The sequence below is a fragment of the Procambarus clarkii genome, chromosome 12, assembly GCF_040958095.1.
Source record: "Procambarus clarkii isolate CNS0578487 chromosome 12, FALCON_Pclarkii_2.0, whole genome shotgun sequence".
Taxonomy (NCBI): Eukaryota; Metazoa; Arthropoda; class Malacostraca; order Decapoda; family Cambaridae; genus Procambarus; species Procambarus clarkii.
Window position 1 is genome coordinate 45,268,518 of NC_091161.1, and position 22,516 is coordinate 45,291,033.

Here is a 22,516-nt window from a genome sequence, read left to right on the forward strand (position 1 = left end):
TTACCATTGTTCGCGCCCAGTGACTACCCCACATCAATTCTTCTCACGGATTTTCAGTGTTTTGTTGGATTTTTGGTGATTTGACTATACAATTTGTTATTATATATCTCACCATGGGTCCCAAGAAAGCCAGTGGTAAGGATAAATGCCAGAAAGCCCATGTGAGGATGACAATAGAGGAGAAACAAGAGATCATTCGGAAGCATGAGAACGGTACACGTGTTGTTGAACTTTGTAGGCAGTACAACAAAGCCACATCAACAATATGCACTATACTTAAGAAGAAAAATGAGATTATGAGTGCTAAAGTGGCAAAAGGAATCAGAACAATAACGAAACAAAGACCACAAATACTTGGAGAAGTGGAAAAGTTATTAATTTGGATACACGACAAGGAGTTAAGGGTGATAGTGTTTCGGAGGCCATTATTTGTGAGAAAGCCAGGGTTTGGACAGATTTGTGGTGAGGAAATCGAGCAGTGAGCCTCAACCAGGACCTAGTGGCACTCAGATAAAACGTCCCAGGGAGAGCACACCAGAAAGGTCCTCACTGCCTGATGTGATAATGGAAGGGGACTCCCCTTCCAAACAGTAACTCCTCTCCTCCTCCCCATCTTCCATATGCCTACAGCATTCAACAGCAAGGTAAGTAATAACTTGAACATAGTTTTGTAGGTTTATTTAGATGAATTAGGTATAAAAATTTAGTTTGATGTGGGGTTTTTGGGGTAGTCAGGAATGGATTAATTCATTTCCCTTTATTTCTTATGAGGAAATTAGCTTCGGAATACGAGTTTTCGGAATACGAGGCGTCTCCAGGAACCAATTAAACTCTTAAACTGAGGTATGCTTGTATATTGAGTTTGGCTAGATAAGAATAAAGCTGCATATAGATTAGTTTTTCAAATATTTTTTGACAAGTTTGGCAGAATTGATATAGGTCTGAAGTTGTTAACATCTGTGGGATCACCACATTTGTGGACAGGGGTTACTCTCGCTTTTTTTTAGAATATCTGGAAAGGTTTGGAGTTTAAGTGACTTGTTGAAGAGCAATGCAAATGCAGGAGCTAAAATTCTGGAGGCTTTTTTGTAAATAAGAGTTGGTATCTCCTCAAGGGCACTAGACTTGATTTAATGGAAAGGATTATGTCAGTAACATCAGTGGAATTAGTAGGCATTAGGTACAGAGACTGTGGATAGTTATGTGTAAGATAGTCCTGAATATTAGTACTGGAAGATGGAATATCATTTGCAAGGGATGACACAATGGAAGAGAAGAACCTTTTGAATTAAAGAGCAGTGTCAGAGGCTGAAAGCAGACCATCATTATATGACAGGAGTATTGGTTTGTTATTTAAAATCTTCTTTGATCCAAATATTTGAGAAATTGTGCTCCATGTTTTTTTAATATTGCCCTTTGTGTGGGTAAATTTATCTTCATAGTATTTAATTTTGGCTCTCCTAATTATTTTAGATAGCAATGATGAGTAATTCTTTGAAAATTCTTTGGAGACGATTCCTAACCTATACTTCTTTTCAAGGTCATGTTTTTTATTAATGGATTTAAGTATCCCCTTTGTAAGCCAAGGGGTGTTTAGCCTTTTAGTTGTGACTTGTTTCGTTAGCATTGGACAGTGGGTGTTATAAACGCTGAGAGTTTTTTGAAGAAATGATTGCACTGCTAGGTTGATGTCCCCTATGTTACCTAATTCGGATTCCCAGTTGATATTAGCAGCAGCAGCAGCAGCTATAAAATTGCCTATAGCAGTTTCATTGTGCAGCCTAAAGCTTATCTCCCTTGTCTCTAGAGGTGGTTTGTTAATGTTGGTTAGGAGAAATGTGGGATAATGGTCTGTAGTGTTATCAATGATTATCCCTGAAGTGGAGAGGTTATGTTGGGCCAGATGTGATCAAGAGCCATGGCAGTACTGTCAGTGATTCTAGTAGGTCTAGTGATTAAGGATATGAGGAAGCAGGAATGCATACAGTTGAGGAAACTAGCAGCAGGAGGGTTATTAGGCTCGCAGAGGTCAACGTTAATGTCACTAGAAATAATTAAGTGCTTTTTGTTCAGTCTGTTCTCTACTATAAGATTTCTAAGGTTAGTGTTAAATTCAGTCACATCAGTGTTAGGAACCCTGTAGACTGCTCCCACAGTCAAGACAGCATCATTACCCTTGACTCTGAAACAAGCAAATATATACTCTCCATAAGGGTCTCTAGATTTAATTACTTTTAAGCAAGTAAGTGCATGGTGGTAGTAAAGAGAAGTATCACCACCTCTTTGTATAGGACGACAGTTGTGAATGGCTGAGTAGTTAGGTATGTTGTAGAGTTGATAAGTGTCCTCTTTTTAACCACATTTCAGTAAACACAATAAAAGAGAATTTGTTGTCTACTGTTTGAATCAGGGCATTAACATCATCAAAGTGTTTGCTAAGAGATCTTAAATTCAAGTTAATTACAGAAACATTGTGATTACACGCTAAAACATTGTTTACATCATGTGCTGTGTAATATCTGCAATTTTGATCATTAAGGTGCTGATTGTCATAGATACTAGATAAGAGGATAAGGTCTGGATCTATAATAGTTTGCATAAGAATGCTGTTTTACAGAAAAGCCAAAAAGACAATGATAAAAGAACTTGCTATGAAATATATATATATATATATAAAACTATATACAAAAATGAGGTAGGTTGCTTAAAAGTACTTTCAGGTACACTGTAGGTAATTATTTGCACTAATGATCAAAATTGCACAGGCAAAGCAAAGAGCACAATGGAGCAATTGTGGTTGGGCTAGGCAACCTGGGTTACAAAGAAAAAGTAGAATAAAAATTTTAAAGTAATATAAACTTAATGGTAATTTAAGTAATAAAACTTAATGGGAACTTAGGAATGTAAAAAATGAACTAAAACAATTAATAATAATAGATGACCAAAAAAGTAAAAAAGCAATTATGAAATCTATAAAATGAAAAGCTTGCTTACTTTACTATTATAAGTACACTATAGTTGAATACTAAAGTTACACTAAAACAAAATGAGGTAGTTTAAATAGAGATACACTGAGGTACACTGGATAATGAAGTTTATACTAGAGGACACAGGCAAAGCCAGTGTATTATGGAACATGGGAGTAAAAAGAAAAAAAGACAATAATAAAGATAATTTTTTTTTCTGGGGGGAGCCCCATCGGCTCCCCGGAGCTATCCAGGCTGAATGGATATGTATAACTTTCTGGCATCAGTCAAAGTGCTAGGAGTTCTTGCCTACCGGGGACCACGAGCCAGAACCTGGCCCCCCTCAGAGAGGCACGAGGAGCAATGGCCTATAGAAACCCCCTTGTGATTGGGAGCATTCTATGTCTGCCATCGACCGGGACAAGCACCCAGAAAGTTAGGTGCCCCAAAACAAACCCCTATTCTTGTGAAGTTATTGCTACCGAAAGCCGAATGAGTGGACAGAACTCCCCAAACAAAATTATCAAACTAGCATGACGTGATCACGTCGCAGCACCACTGTCTGCACAACCCCCCCCCCCTCCCCGAGAGGGTGAAGGGGGAGCCCCAGACCCTCCACGCCGGCGATCCAACTGGCAGTTCTTGCCTGATGGTATTACTGGCTGGTCGAGTGTCTCTGACTCCGGTTTTTGTTTCAGTTCTGTGCCTTGTGGTGTGGACTGTCTCTACCAGTGGGGTGTGAGTCAGGAGTAAGATTCCACAGTACTCGGGCTGCATGTGCCTAGGGCTATCTTCCCTAGGTGCCCTGTAAGTACTGCCTTTGGGGCTTAGTCACCTTGGGTTCTACCTCCGCTGTACTCACCTAATTGTACTCACCTAATTGTGCTTGCGGGGGTTGAGCTTTGGCTCTTTGGTCCCGCCTCTCAACTGTCAATCAACTGGTGTACAGATTCCTGAGCCTACTGGGCTCTATCATACCTACATTTGAAACTGTGTATGGAGTCAGCCTCCACCACATCACTTCCTAGTGCATTCCATTTATTAACTACTCTGACACTGAAAAAATTCTTTCTAACGTCTCTGTGGCTCATCTGGGTACTAAGTTTCCACCTGTGTCCCCTTGTTCGTGTCCCACCCGTGCTGAAGAGTTTGTCTTTGTCCACCCTGTCAATTCCCCTGAGAATTTTGTAGGTGGTTATCATGTCTCCCCTTACTCTTCTGTTTTCCAGGGATGTGAGGTTCAGCTCCTTTAGCCTTTCCTCGTAGCTCAATCCTCTCAGTTCCGGGACGAGCCTGGTGGCATACCGCTGAATCTTCTCTAACTTTGTCTTGTGTTTAACTAGGTATGGACTCCAGGCTGGAGCTGCATACTCCAGGATTGGTCTTACATAAGTGGTATACAGGGTTCTGAAAGATTCCTTACACAAGTTTCTGAAGGCAGTTCTTATGTTGGCCAGTCTAGCATATGCCGCTGATGATATTCTTTTGATGTGGGCCTCTGGGGACAGGTTCGGTGTGATATCAACCCCCAGATCCTTCTCTCTATTTGATTCTTGCAGGATTTCCCCTCCCAGATGATACCTTGTGTTCAGCCTCCTGCTCCCTTCGCCTAATTTCATCACCTTACACTTTCCAGAGTTGAACTTCAGCAGCCATTTTCTAGACCATTCCTCCAGTTTATCCAGGTCATCCTGTAGTCTCTGTCTATCTTCATCCGTCTTGATTCTTCTCATAATTTTTGCATCATCAGCAAACATCGAGAGGAATGAGTCTATACCCTCTGGAAGATCGTTCACATATATTAGAAACAGGATGGGTCCAAGTACTGAGCCCTGTGGGACTCCGCTGGTGACATCTCGCCACTCTGATGTCTTCCCCCTCACCGTTACTCGCTGTTTCCTGTTGCTTAAGTACTCCCTTATCCACTGGAGCACCTTCCCTTTTACTCCTGCCTGTTGCTCCAACTTTTTTAACAGCCTTTTATGGGGTACTGTGTCGAAGGCTTTTTGGCAATCCAGGAAAATGCAGTCGGCCCACCCTTCTCTTTCCTGCCTAATTTTCGTTGCCTGGTCATAAAATTCTATTAACCCTGTGAGGCACGATTTACCATCTCTGAACCCATGTTGGTGGTGCGTTACAAAGTTATTTCCCTCCAGATGCTCTACGAGCCTTTTCCTCACGATCTTCTCCAGCACCTTGCATGGTATACAAGTTAAGGAAACTGGCCTGTAATTCAGTGCCTCTTGCCTGTCACCCTTTTTGTATATTGGGACCACGTTAGCTGTCTTCCAACTTTCTGGTAAGTCTCCTGTTTCCAGTGACCTGTTATACACCATAGAGAGTGGCACACTTAGTGCTTCTGCACCTTCCTTTAGTATCCATGGTGAGATTCTATCAGGCCCAACAGCCTTTGTCACATCTAGCTCCAGCAGACACCTTTTGACCTCATCACTGGTGAGGTCAAATTCCTCCAAGGTTTCCAAGGTTGCCGCCTCCTTTCCTTTGCCGCCCCGCCTGCCGCTGTGTCCTTTACTGCTCGGTACTGGGCCGCCCTTGGAGTCGGCTGGGGTTTTGTTGCCCTGGTTTGTCTCTGGGTAGGTGGTAGTTTTCGTCACTGGTAGGGGCGCGGGGTACTGCACAGCTAGTTTTCACCATTAACAGCGGCCGGCTCTGTTCCACCTGGGTACGTTGTCCTCTTGCGGGCTTTTTCTTTTGTTTTTGCCTGGTGGGGTCTGCCTTTACTATGGTCCCCTTTCCTGTTGTAGGTGAATTTCTTTCGAATTCTTCTGTTGGTGGTACTCCCTGCTTGGCCCCTGTGAGTGGACATGTCCCGGGGGTTCAGCTTTAGCAGTTTGTTGATAGATTTGGGCGCCGGTTCGCGATACCCTGCCTGGGCTTCCCTTAGCGTGTATCAAAGGCTAAGGGCCCTGGGAAACCCCACGGGGGCTCCGTGGTCTTCTAGGTGTGTCCCCAGAGTCCCCCCTCGCAGTGTGCACTGCGAGTTGACGGTTGATCTGTCCCCTTGTCTCAGGGTGACACTCACTGGTTGTGCCTCCGCCATGCTGCCTGTTGGGTCCTTGTTCTTGTGACCCGGAGTCGTCCGATGATTGTTGTCGGTACGCGCTCTCCTTCACCCAGGCCACTAGTCTTGATAATCGGGTGCAGGCGGCTGCGGCATTGCTTGCTGGGTGTAGGTTGCTGCAACGCTCTTGGTTGTTTGCAGCCCCGGATGCCCCGAGGCTGCCCCGTTTTGGTGGTTGGGGTCTGGACTTGGGGGTGGGGGTCGCTTCGGCTCTGGCTCCTTCCGCTTCTTGTTCCTCCCCTTCTGTTCTACTCACTTCCTCCCGTGCTTCCTGCTCTGAACCTTAGGCGGGTTTCGGGGTTGGGGCGGGGTCTGGTTGGGTTGAGACTCTGGCGGTCTCGGGGGTTTTCCTCTTCCGGGGTGGCGGCGGAGGCATTCGAGTCTGTTTGTCAAGCCGTGCCGTATGGGTCTGACCAGTGGGCTCCCTTCATTAGTATTTGCACAGCTGCCCCGGCTTTTCCTTGTTAAGCTGGGTCTTTGGGGGTGCAGCTCGGCCCTGGGCCATGCCGTAGAGGTTCCCGGGGTTAGGGAGGGGTTGCCTGGGGGGCCTCGGCCCTGTTTGCCCCTCTTGGGTCCTTGTACCTTTGGTGTGGGGCTGGCAGTTTCTCAGTGGGGTTGTTCCTTCCCTCTGTGTTCCTGTTGTTTTCGGGTATACCCCTCCCTGGGTTCGGTTCCGTGTTCCTTCGGGTTCGTCGGCCCCATCGTTCCTGGGGGTGTTTTTCACCCCCTTTTCCTTAACCTTTTTGCTCTTATGTCGCGATGCTGTTCAAAAAAAAAAAAAAAAAAGTGTTCAGGTAAGGTACAGCCATACAAGGTGTGAAGCAAACATTGATGGATTTCTATATTGACCAAGTACATAGTGCCTAAACCGCTTCGTATCGTTGTACCTGCATGTTCCTTGGTCAGGGGTGCTTGTCGTGGTTCTAAATACATAATACAAATAAATGAATGTTTATTTGGGTAAGGTATATACATAAGAGATTTTACACAGAATGATGGATTTATAGATAGGGCTAGTACATACAATGCCTGGGGCCACTACAGTATTACGCAAAGCGTTTCGGGCAAAGCGTTCTCGTTGGTTAGCAAGTCTCTTCGTACCTTCCAATATTATTGGAACGTCTGTTGATTTTCGATGTGGTTTCCATCGGGTCTTTTGTCGGCCTTGTTGGTTCCCTTCCATCATCTGTCTTCTTTTGCTTCGTTTTTGCCTTGTTTTGATTTCGCGTCGTCTCTACTTCCAGTTTCGGCGTTCTTTGTCTTCATTCTGCACTCTTTCCTGGTGTTTGTACGATGTCTGTACGTTGTGTGTACGATTTGTGTGTCCGCCTGGTGTACGAGCCACGCCTCCCGGTGGATGGGTGGTGCGTTTCATACCTCGAGTTCTGGGGCTGCGGTGTGCATTTTGTTTACGGGCGGTATGCTCGTGTGTTCGCGCCATTTCTCGTGGTTTTTAAATGGCTTCTTGCTCGTTTCTCCCTCCAGTCGTGGCCCTCTGGATGCTGAGGGTGTTTTGGATTTATATCTGGGGGTGTCACTTTGTTCTCCCTCTGTACTGCTTCGTCTTCTGCAGCGCACGCACCTTTGGCCGTATTTCTCCTTCGACCTCGCATTTTATTCAGGTAACGATACACACTATGCCTACTGCCTCGCGTCTGCATGACTTTCGGGCACACCTTTAGCGCTGCTCCTGGTATGTTACTTGGCTCGCCTGTGTTGTGGCATGGTCGTGTGTCTGCTCTGCAGGTGAGGTTGTATTGTCTGGCGCTTCTGTCGGCCTAGTTCTGGTTCTCACTTTTGGTGGGGTGCTTGCCTAGTAGTGCTTGCGAGGTTGAGCTCTCGCTCTTGGGCTCCGCTTCTCCTGTCAGTTGACGGTTGTGCAGTTTCCTGAGCCTTCTGGGCTCTGTCTTCACGTTTGCTCCTGTGGGTGGCGTCTCCCTCCTCCACATGGCTTTTTGGTGCTTTTCGCTTCCTCTCCCTCTGCCATTAATCAGGTTCTTTTTAGTGTCTGTGGCTCCTTTGGGTGCTTACTACCTCCTGTGTCCCCTTGTGCGTACCTGCATACGGACATAAATACAGTGGACCTGCGGAGGGCCTCTTGGCCCATGCGAGGCTGCTACTCTTTCTTACCATCCACTCCCACTCACATACATGTCCAACCCGCCCTTGCACCAATCGTGGGGCCCCACCTCCACGTTATGTGGTAATTGGTTCAGCTCATCGCCGGGCCTGTTACCGTGCCGGTCGTTCCGCCGGTCTTTCCCGATTCTGCACTTATCCATTTTATGCCCATTGTTTCGTGCCCACAATGTGCCGCAAGGGTGGCGTGTGCCATTATCCCAGTTTCTATTGTTTCGTGGAGATTGGTCAATAACCACAAACCCTAAGGAACTGCTTATCTTTTGTTGTGTATACAGTAGTTGCGGGTGATAATTGGCGGGTAATGGTGCAGGTTGGGCGCACTGAGTGTCGGTACGGTGTCTCGCATGTCTGTTCTAGACCACACTTGCCGGTAGACTAGTTATTATTCGCTACTCTGCTGGTTATATGCTTGGGCGCCGCCTCAGTTCTCCACTGGTTGGCAGGACTTTTCGTTGGACGTACGGAACGGTTTGAGTTCCATCGTTGGTACTTTGTAGAGCTTTGCTTCCCTAGTTAGGCTCATGCATTTGGAGCGAGTATCTTCTTGGGATACTCTACTCACTCCGCCACCCTTGTTCACTGTTCCATCCTTGTTTACTCTTCCCCGCTTGGCGGGATTGCGTCGATGGCTCCTGACTGGGGTGTTTGGTGTGGTATTTGGTCACCTTGCATGTGTCTTTAGTGCCTTTTGTCCATCTTTTGTTCTTTGTTGTCCTGTGGGGCTCTGCCCCGCATTTCGGTGCTTTTGTTTTCGTTGTAGACCCCTGGGTCTTTTCCCTGTCTGGACACTTCCTTGCCTATCTTCGGTGCCTGACTGCACCCTGCTGTCCGTGAGGTCCCTCAGGTATGTACGCGCTCCTCTACACATTTTGTGGTTGGTCGTGTGCGTTACTTCCCGGCCGCTCCTTGGGCCGTATTCGTGGTTTTCCTTACCTATTTCCGTTTTTCCTCCCCCATGCTACACTTTTTTGTGTATCTGGGTCAGTGCTACTTGATTATCCTGTTTGGTGCTCCGGTGGACCTCTGTCCATGTTCCACGTCCTGCTTTTGGACTTCTCCGGTGTTCCGTTTTGGTATAGAGTTCCTGCGATTTCTGTGTGGTTTTCTGCAGGCTTTGGGTTGCGCTGTCTGTAGGGGATGTGTGGACTTTTCAGTCTGCCGCTCCTGCCTTCCTGGTTCCTTTTCTTGGTACCGGGTTTGCTGGGTTCTGGTCCTGGTTTCGGTTTTTCTTTGTTCCTTTTCCGGACCTGGTGTGTTTGCTTTCCTGCGGTTCTCGTCCTCGGTAGTTCTCCTCTTGGATGCCTCGGGGATGCGTGTCTCATTCTTCCCTGCTGGAGCTGGTTCTCTTGCTCCTTTGGGTTGCGCTGTTTTTAGATTCGCGTTTTGCGCTTTTGATCGTGGTGTTCGTTTCTCCTCGTTTGTGTCGGCACAGGTGGGTTCGTTGTTGGTCTCCCACCTGCATCTTTCGTCTCGGGGGTGGTGTGTGGTTTTCCTATCACTGCGAAGGGTCCTTCGGTCTTTGATAGAGTTGGCTTGTCTTCCCTTTGGGGTTGTTCTGGAACCGTTATCTGGGATTGTCCTGCCACCTTATGTTGGATGGTGCTGGCAGAGCCGCTCCTTCTTGCGTTCAGTGTTGTGGTTCCTTCTGCTCCATTCCACTTGCTGTCCTGGGCGTTGTTCCCCTCTGGCCTGCTCTTGAGTTTTGGGGCCGTCCTGGTCGTTGACCTGGGTGGTCTTTTTCTTCTCGTTTTGGTCTTTGTTTTGTCTCTGGTTTTGATTGGTCAGTTAGGATGTGTGGTATCCGCCTCCCGGTTCCTTCCCAGTTTTACTTACCTTTTGGTAAAGTAGCTCCGGGGAGCCGACGGGGCTCCTCCCAGAAAACCAGCGCTGAATGTAATGAAACGCCATTTTCTGGGTGAGTCCCGGAGGTCCCCCAGCATCCCTCCCTCCTTCCGGTCGGCGGCGTTTTTCGCGTATTTTGACATCCAGCCTAAGAACTGCCAGTTGGATCGCCGGCGTGGAGGGTCTGGGGCTCCCCCTTCCCCCTCTCGGGGAGGGGGGGTTGCGCAGACAGTGACACGGCGACATGATGACGTCATGCTAGTTTGATAATTTTGTTTGGGGAGTTCTGTCCACTCGTTCTGCTTTCGGTAGCAATAATTTCACAAGAATTGGGGTTTGTTTTGGGGCGCCTACCTTTCTGGGTGCCTGTCCTAGTCGATGGCAGACATAGAATGCTCCCAATCACAAGGGGGTTTCTATAGGCCATTGCTCCTCGTGCCTCTCTGAGGGGGCCAGGTTCTGGCTCGTGGTCTCCGGTAGGCAAGAACTCCTAGCACTTTGACTGATGCCAGAAAGTTATACATATCCATTCAGCCTGGATAGCTCCGGGGAGCCTCCGGGACTCGCCCAGAAAATGGCGTTTCATTACATTCAACGCTGGTTTTTTTTAATAAAGTTAAAACCTTTTGAAAGGAAAGGCAGAGCTAACATACACAATGGCAGTTAAATGAGATTATAATTTGAATTCTGGCTATACAGCAGCTCTCCCACAGTCACTCAGGAAAGAATTAAGGTGAGCTTTAGTGGTTATTGAATAGGTTTTTCCAGTGTCAGTCCTCCTACGTAACATAACAAAGATAAAGACAATGGGCCACAGATTAGGATTTTTTAAAATAGACAATTTAATACATGAAAATACGTAATAATCCAATACTATGGACTCACAAAGTTTATTACCAAATAATGCAAAACTCAGGAGCTGGGAAGCCAATGCCTTATAATACTTCAACTCAATATAAAAAATAAAAAATACTGGACTGTGACTGTGATGATATAAATTTACAATAATTTAGTACATAATAAATAACGACAATAAGCCACAGGGAAAAATGCGGATACTATGTAGAGTCGAACTGAAACAGTCAAAGTGCAAAGATAGGATTGGATAATAACTAGAGAGCAGGATTACAATTTATAAGCAATAAATAGTACATTGCAAATATAACGTGAAGGTTCCACTAAGAAGAGTGTAAAAGAGAGACATAAGAACATAAGAACAAAGGTAACTACAGAAGGCCGATTGGCCCATACGAGGCAGCTCCTATTTATAACCACCTAATCCCACTCATATACATGTCCAACCCATGCTTGAAACAATCGAGGGACCCCACCTTCACCACTTTACGTGGCAATTGGTTCCACAAATAACAACCCTGTTACTGAACCAGTATTTACCCAAGTCTCCTAAATCTAAACTTAGCCAATTTATACCCATTGTTTCGTGTTCTCTCTTGTGTTGATACCTTTAATACCCTATTAATATCATCTTTGTTATGTCCATTCATCCACTTGTAAACCTCTATCATGTCACCCCTAACTCTTCGCCTTTCCAGTGAATGCAACTTAAGCTTTGTTAATCTTTCTTCATATGAAAGATTTCTAATTTGGGGAATTAACTTAGTCATTCTACGCTTGACACGTTCAAGTGAATTTATATCCATTCTATAGTACAGCAACCAAAACTGAACTGCATAATCTATATAGGGCCTAACCAGAGCTAGATATAGCTGAAGAACCACACCAGGTGTCTTGTTACTAACGCTTCGATTAATAAGTCCCAGTGTCCTATTTGCTTTATTACGAACATTCATGCATTGGTCCTTTTGTTTTAAATTCTTACTAATCATAACTCCCAGATCCCTTTCGCAATCCGACTTCGCAATCTCAACACCATCTAGCTCGTAACTTGTAACTCTTATCATCATTACCGAGCCTCAAAGCTTTACATTTATGAGCATTAAACTGCATCTGCCAATTCTTTGACCATTTCAAAACCCTATTTACACCAACTTGAAGTGATAGTGAGTCGTCTTCCGTATTAATTTCCCTACCGATTTTTGTATCATCGGTAAATTTGCAAATGTTGCTACTCAATCCTGAATCTAAATCATTTATAATAATTATAAACAACAGAGGTCCCAGGACAGAGCCTTGAGGCACTCCACTTACAACATTTTCCCACTCTGACTTGATTCCATTTATACTAACTCTCTGTTTCCTTTGGCATAGCCATATCTTGAGGTTATCTTGAGATGATTTCGGGGCTTTAGTGTTCCCGCGGCCCGGTCCTCGACCAGGCCTCCACCCCCAGGAAGCAGCCCGTGACAGCTGACTAACTCCCAGGTACCTATTTACTGCTAGGTAACAGGGGCATTCAGGGTGAAAGAAACTTTGCCCATTTGTTTCTGCCTCGTGCGGGAATCGAACCCGCGCCACAGAATTACGAGTCCTGCGCGCTATCCACCAGGCTACGAGGCCCCTAAGCCATGCCCTAATCCATTTTAATATAGCACCTCCAATACCATGAACCTTTATCTTTTTAATCAGTCTTTCATGTGGCACTGTATCAAAAGCTTTGCTAAAGTCAAGGTACACATCATCACAATCCTTACCACTATCAACTGCCTCAACTATGCTAGAATAAAAAGGTAATAAATTTGTTAAACATGAACGGCCATTTATAAAACCGTGTTGCAACTCCATTATTAATTTATGTTTTTAAAGATGAAGACGAATTTTATTTGCAATTATCGATTCGAGTAACTTTCCCACAATAGACGTTAGGCTAATTGGGCGATAGTTTGACGCAAGCGATCTATCTCCTTTCTTAAAAACTGGTATCATATTAGCAACTTTCCATAACTCTGGCACTCTGCCTGACTTGATTTATTAAATATGGTAGACAGTGGGTCGCAAAGCTCCTCTTTGCATTCTTTAAGCACCCTGGCAAACACTTTATCCATCCCTGGGGATTTGTTTGGTTTGAGTTTTACTATTTGTTTAATTACATCCTCCCTGGTAACTGCTAAACTAGTCAACCTGTCCTCGTCACCACCCAGATAGACTTGTTTGGCTGAAGGCATATTGTTAAGTTCCTCTTTAGTAAATACAGATATAAAATATTTATTAAAAATACTACTCATCTCTTTATCACTATCTGTTATTTGACCTGTCTCAGTTTTTAATGTACCTATCCTTTCCTTAATCTTTGTCCGGTATAATTGGAAAACTCTTTAGGATTTGTCTTCGCTTGCTTTGCTATGCGAACTTCGTAGTTTCTTTTTACTTTTCTTATCTCTTTTTTAGTATTTCTAACCAGTTGTACAAATTCCTGTTCTAAACTGACTTCCCCATTCTTAATACTTTTGTACCACGCTCTCTTTTTACCTATTAAGGTTCTTCAGATTCTTTGTTATTCACTTTGGATGATTAGTATTCGATCTATTCAATTTATATGGTACCTGTATACTACATTCCTGGGCTTTGCTTAGAATATTTTTAAATAGGTTATATTTGGAATCCACATCGAAAACCCCTTTTATGTCACCTATCGCTGGGTTCACGTCTAGCTCCATGAACGGCCCACACCCCATACCCAAGACTTTCCAATCTATTTGACCCCAAAAAATTCTTACGCTAATGACATCAGCTTTTCGAAAATCAGGCACTTTAACAGAATTTTCTCGTAAAGATCTATTCCATTCAATGCTAAATCTGATTTCTTTATGATCACTGTTCCCTAGCTCACTCCCTATTTTGATGTCCTTAATTTGTTTCCCTGTTAGTTAACACTAAATCTAAAATATTATTTTCCCGCGTTGGTTCCTTAATGTGTTGCGTAAGAAAGCAATCGTTAATTAATTCTAGAAAATCTGCTTCATTATTCCCTGTTTTGTTCAACCAGTTTATTCCACTAAAATTAAAATCACCCATGACATAAATACTGTTAGATCTAGATGCTCTAGATATTTCATCCCATAGATGCTTTGCTTCCATTCTGTCTAAATTTGGTGGCCTATATATAACTCCTATTATAATAATAATATTTGCTTTTTCGTTCAATTCTATCCAAATAGTTTCTGTATGTGGCTCAGTTTTGATTCCCTCTTTGAGACTACATTTCAAATTGTCCTTTATACTAGAAATAAGCACTAGAAGGATAAGGTTAAGTGCAAATACTCCTTCCAAAGTACTAGGTCACAGGACCGTTAGCCCACTAACAGGGCGGGCCCATTCAGCTTAAGGCTCCACTGGGGTTCCAGCTAAGGGGTTAACGGACTGTCCCAGCTAAGGGGCCTAGGACAGGGCCGTCCGAGGGGCATGACTGATGTGCCCAGCTTAGGCCCGTGACTACGGATGCCTTTGACTAAGGAAAAGGCAGGACTGCAAAAAGTGCCTCACGAAAGGGGAGGCAAGTCGGTAAAGAAAGGGAAAGTAATAATATAGTTTGAGAACTAATGCCGCCAGCATAGCACTCATTACCATATAGGCCAAAGACCGTTATGCTAAATAAGCATAAACAATAACAGAGCCGTGATCCAGAGAAAACGATAATAACAAATAAAGCAGAGGGAGGGTAGAAGTAAGGCAATTAAAACCCGGACCGAATAATAAAGAACTTAATTAGTAGTAGTATGATACAATAATAACAACATTCATGGCGTTATGCGAGGCCGGAAGCCAAAAGGGGAATTGACATGAGATCAATAACACCAAAAAGTGACTATAACTAACATCAATAGCAAATAGTAACAAGTTCAAATTCAAAATTCAAATGTTTATTTAGGTAAAGTACATACATACAAGGGGTGATACAGATATTGATGAATTTATAGATAGAGCTAGTACATACAATGCCTAAAGCCACTATTACGCAAAGCGTTTCGGGCAGGAAAAACACTAAAGACTAAAACATTATACTAATTGAGATTAAAGTATAAAATATGTTGAGAAAATATAAAAATAAAAACGGGGGGAACATGGCAGGAAAACAGCAAAATATAATTTGGTCGACAAACAGCATTGTTTAAAAATAACAGACATGGGTTGACATTATAGGGGTAAGGTAGGTTACATGGAGTTAATTAGGTAGTGCTTAGTTTTTATCTTAAACTGGTTGAGAGAGGTACAGTCTTTAACATTTAAGCTGCGCATCGCATCATATGATGCTTTGACCAACTTGCAGTAAATTGTTCATTGCTTCATATGATGCTTTGGAGTACTACGCAAGATTTAAACGTCCCGCGAACACACGGGGTTCACCACACCTTCATCAGGGCTCCTGTAAACAGATGCCATTTTTTTTTTTAAATCGTGGGCCAAATTCCCGGGTGTTAGAGGCCTCAATATTGAGTGAGCTACCAAGCCTGATGCACGCAGCATGAGCTCACAGCACTGCTGTTCAGCTTGTGACCACAGCATCGCCTAAAAATGCCATTATATACTTGTTCATGCTATTATGTAGCAATGATATTATTACAGAAGACCCCTGACTGTGATAAAACTGACCAGGGTTCTGATAATAGCAGGATTGTGGTGATATTTAGCGCTTTGCTCCATGGAGGGAGGAGTAATGCTGTGGGAGGGGAGGGTTCTGGCGTCGTCTTCTGACTGTGTGTGGCCACCTTTTATTGACTGCACTCACCATACCAGCCTAGTGGTTTGCTATGGTGAACACAAATGTAGATACTTATGTATAACGAGTGTATAGAGGTTATAAACAGCAATAGGAATAGGTTGGGAACCGCCATTTTGGTGAGGGAGGTGGCATCGTCTGCACGATTTATCATGTTTACTGGTGACCACTATGGTCTTTGGGCACCATACCAGTTTACTTGTACAAGTATGGTGAATAAAACTGGTAGATACTTATATATAATGTGTGTATATAGCGTAATAACACCACAAACAGTATTGTTGGAGGAGAAATATTAGTGCATCTGGCCTTGAGGGCGGCCGCCATCAGCTAACTGTGTGAGTAGCTACGTCTTTGTGCCTTTACTCACCATACAAGCTTAGATGTACAGTTATGGTGAACAAAACATACTGTCTCCACTCGATCATCCGGACTATATGGGAAGGACCCCCAGCCGGATTAGCACGTTTTTCGGATAATGGTACTTTTTCACCTACGAGTCCAAAACTAACCATTTCCAACTATTTTTATACTACAAATAACATAATTTGAATAGACATGCCACATATAATTATTAAATATTCAACTAGAAACCTCAACTTACCTTTTTGTTGTTCGTCTTCTTGATTGATGACTCATCTTGAAGTTAAAAATTCTTGACAATTTATGTAACTTATAGTAACACAACACTAAAATTAACACTTAAAATTACTGTACAGTTCATTAGGCAAAGTTAGTTCTCACTGTCTGCTGAGGATGCCTCACTGGTTGAAGGCACTTAGGTTGCGCGTGCAGCCTCACTTGTTGAAGGCGCTTGGGTTGCGCGTGCAGCCTCACTTGTTGAAGGCACTTGGGTTGCGCGTGCCGCCTCACTTGTTGAAAGCGCTTGGTTTGATTTTCGTACCATATATGAATCAAGTGTTGCTTGCCTTCTGTGTTCACTGGCCAGTTGTATGATCAGCTCTTTTGTTCGCCTAAGGTACGGATACATGTTTCCAACCTCTGGATGAGCACAATTTGATGAAAAATTTATTAATCCGTCAACATACGTCATGAGTGTACTGTATTTCGTGGTCATTGGTGTTGGTTCTTCACTGCCTTCTTCATCCTCTTTGTCCACCTCACCAGTAACAGACTGTAGAATCTCGTCTTCACTCATCACACCATATCCTGGATCATTGGCATCTTGTTCAAGCCAATCAACCACATCCTGTCTTTCTAAGTTTTCGCCGGCATTTCTAAACATTCCATGGATTTCATCTGTAAATCCTTCAAAATCCATTTCTTCATCATTTTTGACCGTAGACGTGAGGAGTTTTTTCCAGGAATTTTTCAAAGTCGATTCCTTTAATTCACTCCATACCTTGGCCCAGTTATAGACGGCTTCCTTGATTGTATAGTTCTTCAAATTCTGAAGGTTTTTTTTAGCCCTGTTATCCACACCGAGTTCAATATCTTCCGGAAGAGGCAAAACCACCAAAACTTCGTTTAGCATTTTTTTGGTGTACAACCTCTTCGTAGCACAGATAACTCCCTGATCCATAGGCTGAATGAGAGAGGTTGTGTTAGGAGGAAGTGCCATACACGTTATCTTGCCATCATGTGAGGTTAACGTGTTAATTCTGGGGTGGGCAGGCGCATTATCAAGCAACAGTAAAGCCCGAACTTCGCTTGGCCTTATTTTGAGTTTCTTAATTTGACAGGCACGAACTTCCCTGCAGAACACGTCATGAAACCAGGAAAGAAAGATCTCCTGTGTAAACCATGCATTTTTTGAGTCATAATATTTCACTGGCAGTCTGTCCATGCAATGTTGCAAGGCTCTTGGTTTCTTAGATTTGCCAACAATTGCACACGTGATTCTGTCTGTGCCGTCGGCATTCGCACACATCATGGCTGAGAGCCTGTCCTTGCAAACCTTACGTCCTGGCACACAACCCTCACTCCTCATTGCTAGAGTTTTTTCTGGTAAACTCCTCCAATACAACCCAGTTTCATCTGCATTATAAATTTGATACGAATAAATATTATTTGCCACAATATATTCTCGTAATTTACGTTTAAATGGTTCTACACTGCTTTCATCTGCACTCAGTTTTTCACCGACAATTTTCCTCTTCACAATATTGTGCCTACCCTTGAACCTTACAACCCACCCTCCACTCGCTTCGAAATTCTTTATTCCAAGGCTTTCAGCAAATCTGCTTGCAGCATTTTGTATTTCTGGGCCGCGAATTGTCACGCCAGCTGTGCGGTGCTGAGCAAACCACTTGTACACAGCCTCATCCAACTGCACATGCGTCGAAGTTTTCATAGTTTTTCTACCACAACCTCTGCTAGTGCTTGCACCTTCACTTTCACAGGTTGAAATGAATTGCATAAGTTTCTCTTTTTGTTTCCTTATATCAGAAACAGTACTAGTGCCTATATTATATTCCTTGGCAACACTTGAGGTCGACCGGCCATGTTCACAAAGTTGTATAACACGTAGCTTGTCCTTAAGTGTTAGGACAACCTTCTTCCTCTTACCACCTCCAGAACGATTCATGCTGCTACCAGACATAGTCTTGGCCAAAAATGTTCAAAGTTACTATGAAAATAAAACAGTTATTTAAAAAAATATTTCACTAATGGGGCGGCACTGTGGTGTAACACGAGGCTAGAGAGCACATGGCTTGACCAGGCCTGGACGGGTCCAGTCGGGGCAGGGAGGAGGCACGTTACGTAGGCCGCCAGGAGGAAAAAAAATATATATTTTTGAAGGAAACTTCAGCCTGTGCAAATTGTTTTTAGGAAACTTGTATGGAATTTTTTATTACATAATTACTAGTATTTCTTTTGATTTTGGCTATGATGAATTGTTCTAAAATTGATAGTAATTACTGTACTGTAGTGTATAGGCCACTCCCCATCCCCCCCCTAATCCCCCCAGGTGGTCCCTCCCAACGCTCCCCTCTCTCCCGACACCACCCACCCACCCCACCCCCACCTACACCATGCGCCTCGAGTCTCGGGCAGACGGGATTAATACCATATGGCCCGCCTCATGTTTTCATATATGGACAAAAGCACGATTATCCGGTTCCTGTGGTTATTTTGGCCGGATATTGTGATAACTTTATCCGTTCACGATTTTGGCCGTATAAGGGCGTTTTTCGGATGTTCGAATCCCGGATAATCGCGGGGTTACAGTATAAATACCTATATATAACGTGTGTATATAAAAGCAAAACAGTATGGTGAGAGGAGAATGGTGTCAAGTCAGGTGAGGGAGGGAGGGAGGGAGAGGCAGCCAGTGGCGGGCTGCCACTGATACTGCCACTGCCACTCAACATACCAACTTATTGGTTCGTTATGGTGAACACGAATGTATATATTTATATTTAGCGTCTGTTAATAGTGAATAAAAGCAAAAAAAGTATTGTGGGAGGAGAATGTGGGTGAGTCAGGTGACTTGAGGGAGTGAGGAAGTAGCAGCCAGTGGTGGGCTGCCACTGGCACTGCCACTCAGCATGCCAACTTAGTGGTTCGTTATGGTGAAGAAAACATGCAGATACTTATATATAACCTGTGTATATAATGTAATAACCGACAAAGTATTTGTTCACTGCTTGATGAACATAATAATTGAATCAACAATATGCGCACCATATTTTTGAGTACAGCGATGATTTACTCATTTTATTATATAAATATATCACACTACACACTATTGAATAATATTACAGCAAAAAAAACTACGAAAAATCAACCAGAGACATTGAAATAATTAGGTAATTATCTCTTTGTCGCAACTCCGGCTTGACAGCTGGGGAGCAACAGACCATCTGGGACGCACGCTGAGTCAACGCCTGTTTTTTTGCCGAACTTCCCCGCCCTATAGCAGGCAATATATGCCACTTACGATTTTATTATTATTTTTCCTATGATCAGTGAACACAAATTAACAGGTTAGGAAGAAAAAAGTTTTTTCTTTTTGTATGCGCCTGTGGGTGTCAAATGGTATATAGCCATGCGCCATTTAAAACAAAAGGATCAATGCATAAATGTTCGTAATAAGGCAAATCGGACACTTGGATTTATTAATCGCAGCGTTAGTAACAAGACACCTGGTGTGGTTCTCAAGCTATATCTTGCTCTAGTTAGGCCCCATTTAGATTATGCAGTTCAGTTTTGGTCGCCATATTGTAAAATGGATATAAATTCACTTGAACGTGTCCAGCGTAGGATGACTAAGTTAATTCCCCAAATTAGAAATCTTCCATATGAAGAAAGATTAACAAAGCTTAAGTTGCATTCACTGGAAAGGTGAAGTGTTAGGGGTGACATGATAGAGGTTTACAAGTGGGTGAATGGACATAACAAAGGGGATATTAATAGGGTATTAAAAGTATCAACACAAGACAGAACTCGAAACAATGGGTATAAATTGGATAAGTTTAGATTTAGGAAAGACTTGGGTAAATACTAGTTCAGTAACAGGGTTGTTGATTTGTGGAACCAATTACCACATAACGTGCTGGAGGTGGGGTCCCTCGATTGTTTCAAGAGCGGGTTGGACAAGTATATGAGTGGGATTGGGTGGTTATAAATAGGAGCTGCCTCGTAATGGGCCAATAGGCCTTCTGCAGTTGCCTTTGTTCTTATATCTTGCTCTGGTTAGGCCCCATTTAGATTATGCAGTTCAGTTTTGGTCGCAATACTATAGAATGGATATAAATCCACTTGAACGTGTTCAGCGTAAGATGACTAAGTTAATTCCCCAAATTAGAAATCTTTCATATGAAGAAAGATTAACAAAGCTTAAATTGCATTCACTGGAAAGGTGAAGAGTTTGGGGTGACATGATAGAGGTTTACAAGTGGGTGAATGGACATAACAAAGGGGATATTAATAGGGTATTAAAAGTATCAACACTAGACAGAACACGAAACAATGGGTATAAATTGGATAAGTTTAGATTTAGGAAAGACTTGGGTAAATACTGGTTCAGTAACAGGGTTGTTGATTTGTGGAACCAATTGCCACGTAACATTGTGGAGGTGGGGTCTCTCGATTGTTTCATGCATGGGTTGGACGTGTATGAGTGGGATTGGGTGGTTATAAATAGGAGCTGTCTCGTATGGGCCAATAGGCCTTCTGCAGTTGCCTTTGTTCTATGTTCTTATGTTTACAAGTGGATTGATGGACACAACAAACGGAATAATAATAGGGTATTAAAAGTATCAACACAAGACAGAACACGAAACAATGGGTATAAATTGGATAAATTTAGATTTAGGAAAGACTTGGGTAAATACTGGTTCGGTAACAGGGTTGTTGATTTGTGGAACCAATTACCGCATAACGTGGTGGAGGTGGGGTTCCTCGATTGTTTCAAGCGCGGGATGGACATGTTTATGAGTGGGATTGGGTGGTTATAGATAGGAGCTGCCTCGTAAGGGCCAATAGGCCTTTTGCAGTTGCCTTTGTTCTTATGTTCTTATAAATTCTTATAAATAGGAGCTGCCTCGTACGGGCCAATAGGCCTTCTGCAGTTATCTCTGTTTTTATGTTCATATGCTCTCATAATCTTGCTCCTCCTCCCCACCCCTCTTCTATCCCTCACTGACACCTGACTCCTACCCTCTTCTCTAGGACACTAATAAATACGCCTCCATCTTAAACATGGGCTCACCATTTGGTCACCACTTGGTCCGGGAGACATCTCCCGTCACGCTGGGTGCAGTTGCGCCTCCACAGATCTCCAGTATCATCTTTAGATACTGGTAATGGCTCGAAAGGGCCACCACTTACGGGCTATTCATGCCCGTGCCACCTCTTGGGTGGCTTAATCTTCATCAATCAATCAATCAGAATATGTACAGACATCTCCCGTCACGCAGGGTGCAGTCGCACCTCCACAGATCTCCAGTATCATCTATTGATAGTGGAAATGGCTCAAAAGGGCCACCACTTATGGGCTATTCATGCCCAAGCCACCTTTTGGGTGGCTTAATCTTCTCTCTCTCTCTCTCTCTCTCTTCCTCATCACCACCGGGAGACATCTCCCGTCACGCTGGGTGCAGTCGCACCTCCACAGGTCTCCAGTATCATCTATTGATACTGGTGATGGCTCAAAAGGGCCACCACTTACGGCTTCATCTTCATCTTAACATATTCACAAGGGAAACATCTCCCATCATGCAGGGTGCATTCGCACCTCCACAGATCTCCAGTATCAGCTCTTGATACTGGTAATGGCTTAAAAGGGCCACCACTTACGGGCTATTCATGCCCGTGCCACCTTTTGGGTGGCTTAATCTTCATCAATCAATCAAACATGGGCTCTGTAATCAGTAGGCGACATGGCCAACCGCACGATCAGGGAAGCCCGGGCCACTCACGGCACAAACCCCCAGTATTTAGTTGAGAAAATTATAAGAACTAGGATATACGACTCTAGGTACTGGAAAGAAGAATGCTTTGCCCTCTCGGCGGAATTACTAGTCGACAAAGCAATAGCCCTCAGGTGTATTGGTGGTGTTCACGGAGCCAACAGCAAACCCACGCCATTCCTATGTCTCGTGCTAAAGATGCTCCAGATCCAACCTGAGACTGACATAATTATAGAATTCATCACACAAGAGGATTTTAAGTATGCTCGTGCTTTGGGGGCATTTTACTTGAGGCTTGTATGTGGATCACTGAATTGTTACAAGTACCTGGAACCTCTCCTTAATGACTTTAGAAAACTACGCGTTATTGACCGTTCCGGCCAGTTCCAGTTTACTCACATGGATGAATATATTGATTGTTTATTAAGAGATGAATGTTCATGTGATATAATTTTACCGAGGATCCAAAAGA

At 43.7% G+C, this 22,516-nt stretch overlaps 1 protein-coding gene and 1 pseudogene across 1 annotated transcript; one reads left to right on the forward strand and one right to left on the reverse strand.

Annotated features, from left to right (window-relative positions):
* Positions 1-16,174: 16,174 nt before the first annotated feature.
* On the reverse strand, positions 16,175-17,558 carry LOC138364040 (tigger transposable element-derived protein 7-like). Its single transcript, XM_069323471.1, has 2 exons — positions 16,597-17,558; positions 16,175-16,199 (listed from the first exon to the last, which is right to left on the reverse strand). Exons 1-2 carry the CDS (start codon positions 17,556-17,558, stop codon positions 16,175-16,177), a joined length of 987 nt encoding a protein of 328 aa, XP_069179572.1.
* Positions 17,559-21,863: 4,305 nt separating this feature from the next.
* Positions 21,864-22,516, forward strand: part of LOC138364041 (pre-mRNA-splicing factor 38A pseudogene) — a 1,105-nt pseudogene continuing 452 nt past the window's right edge.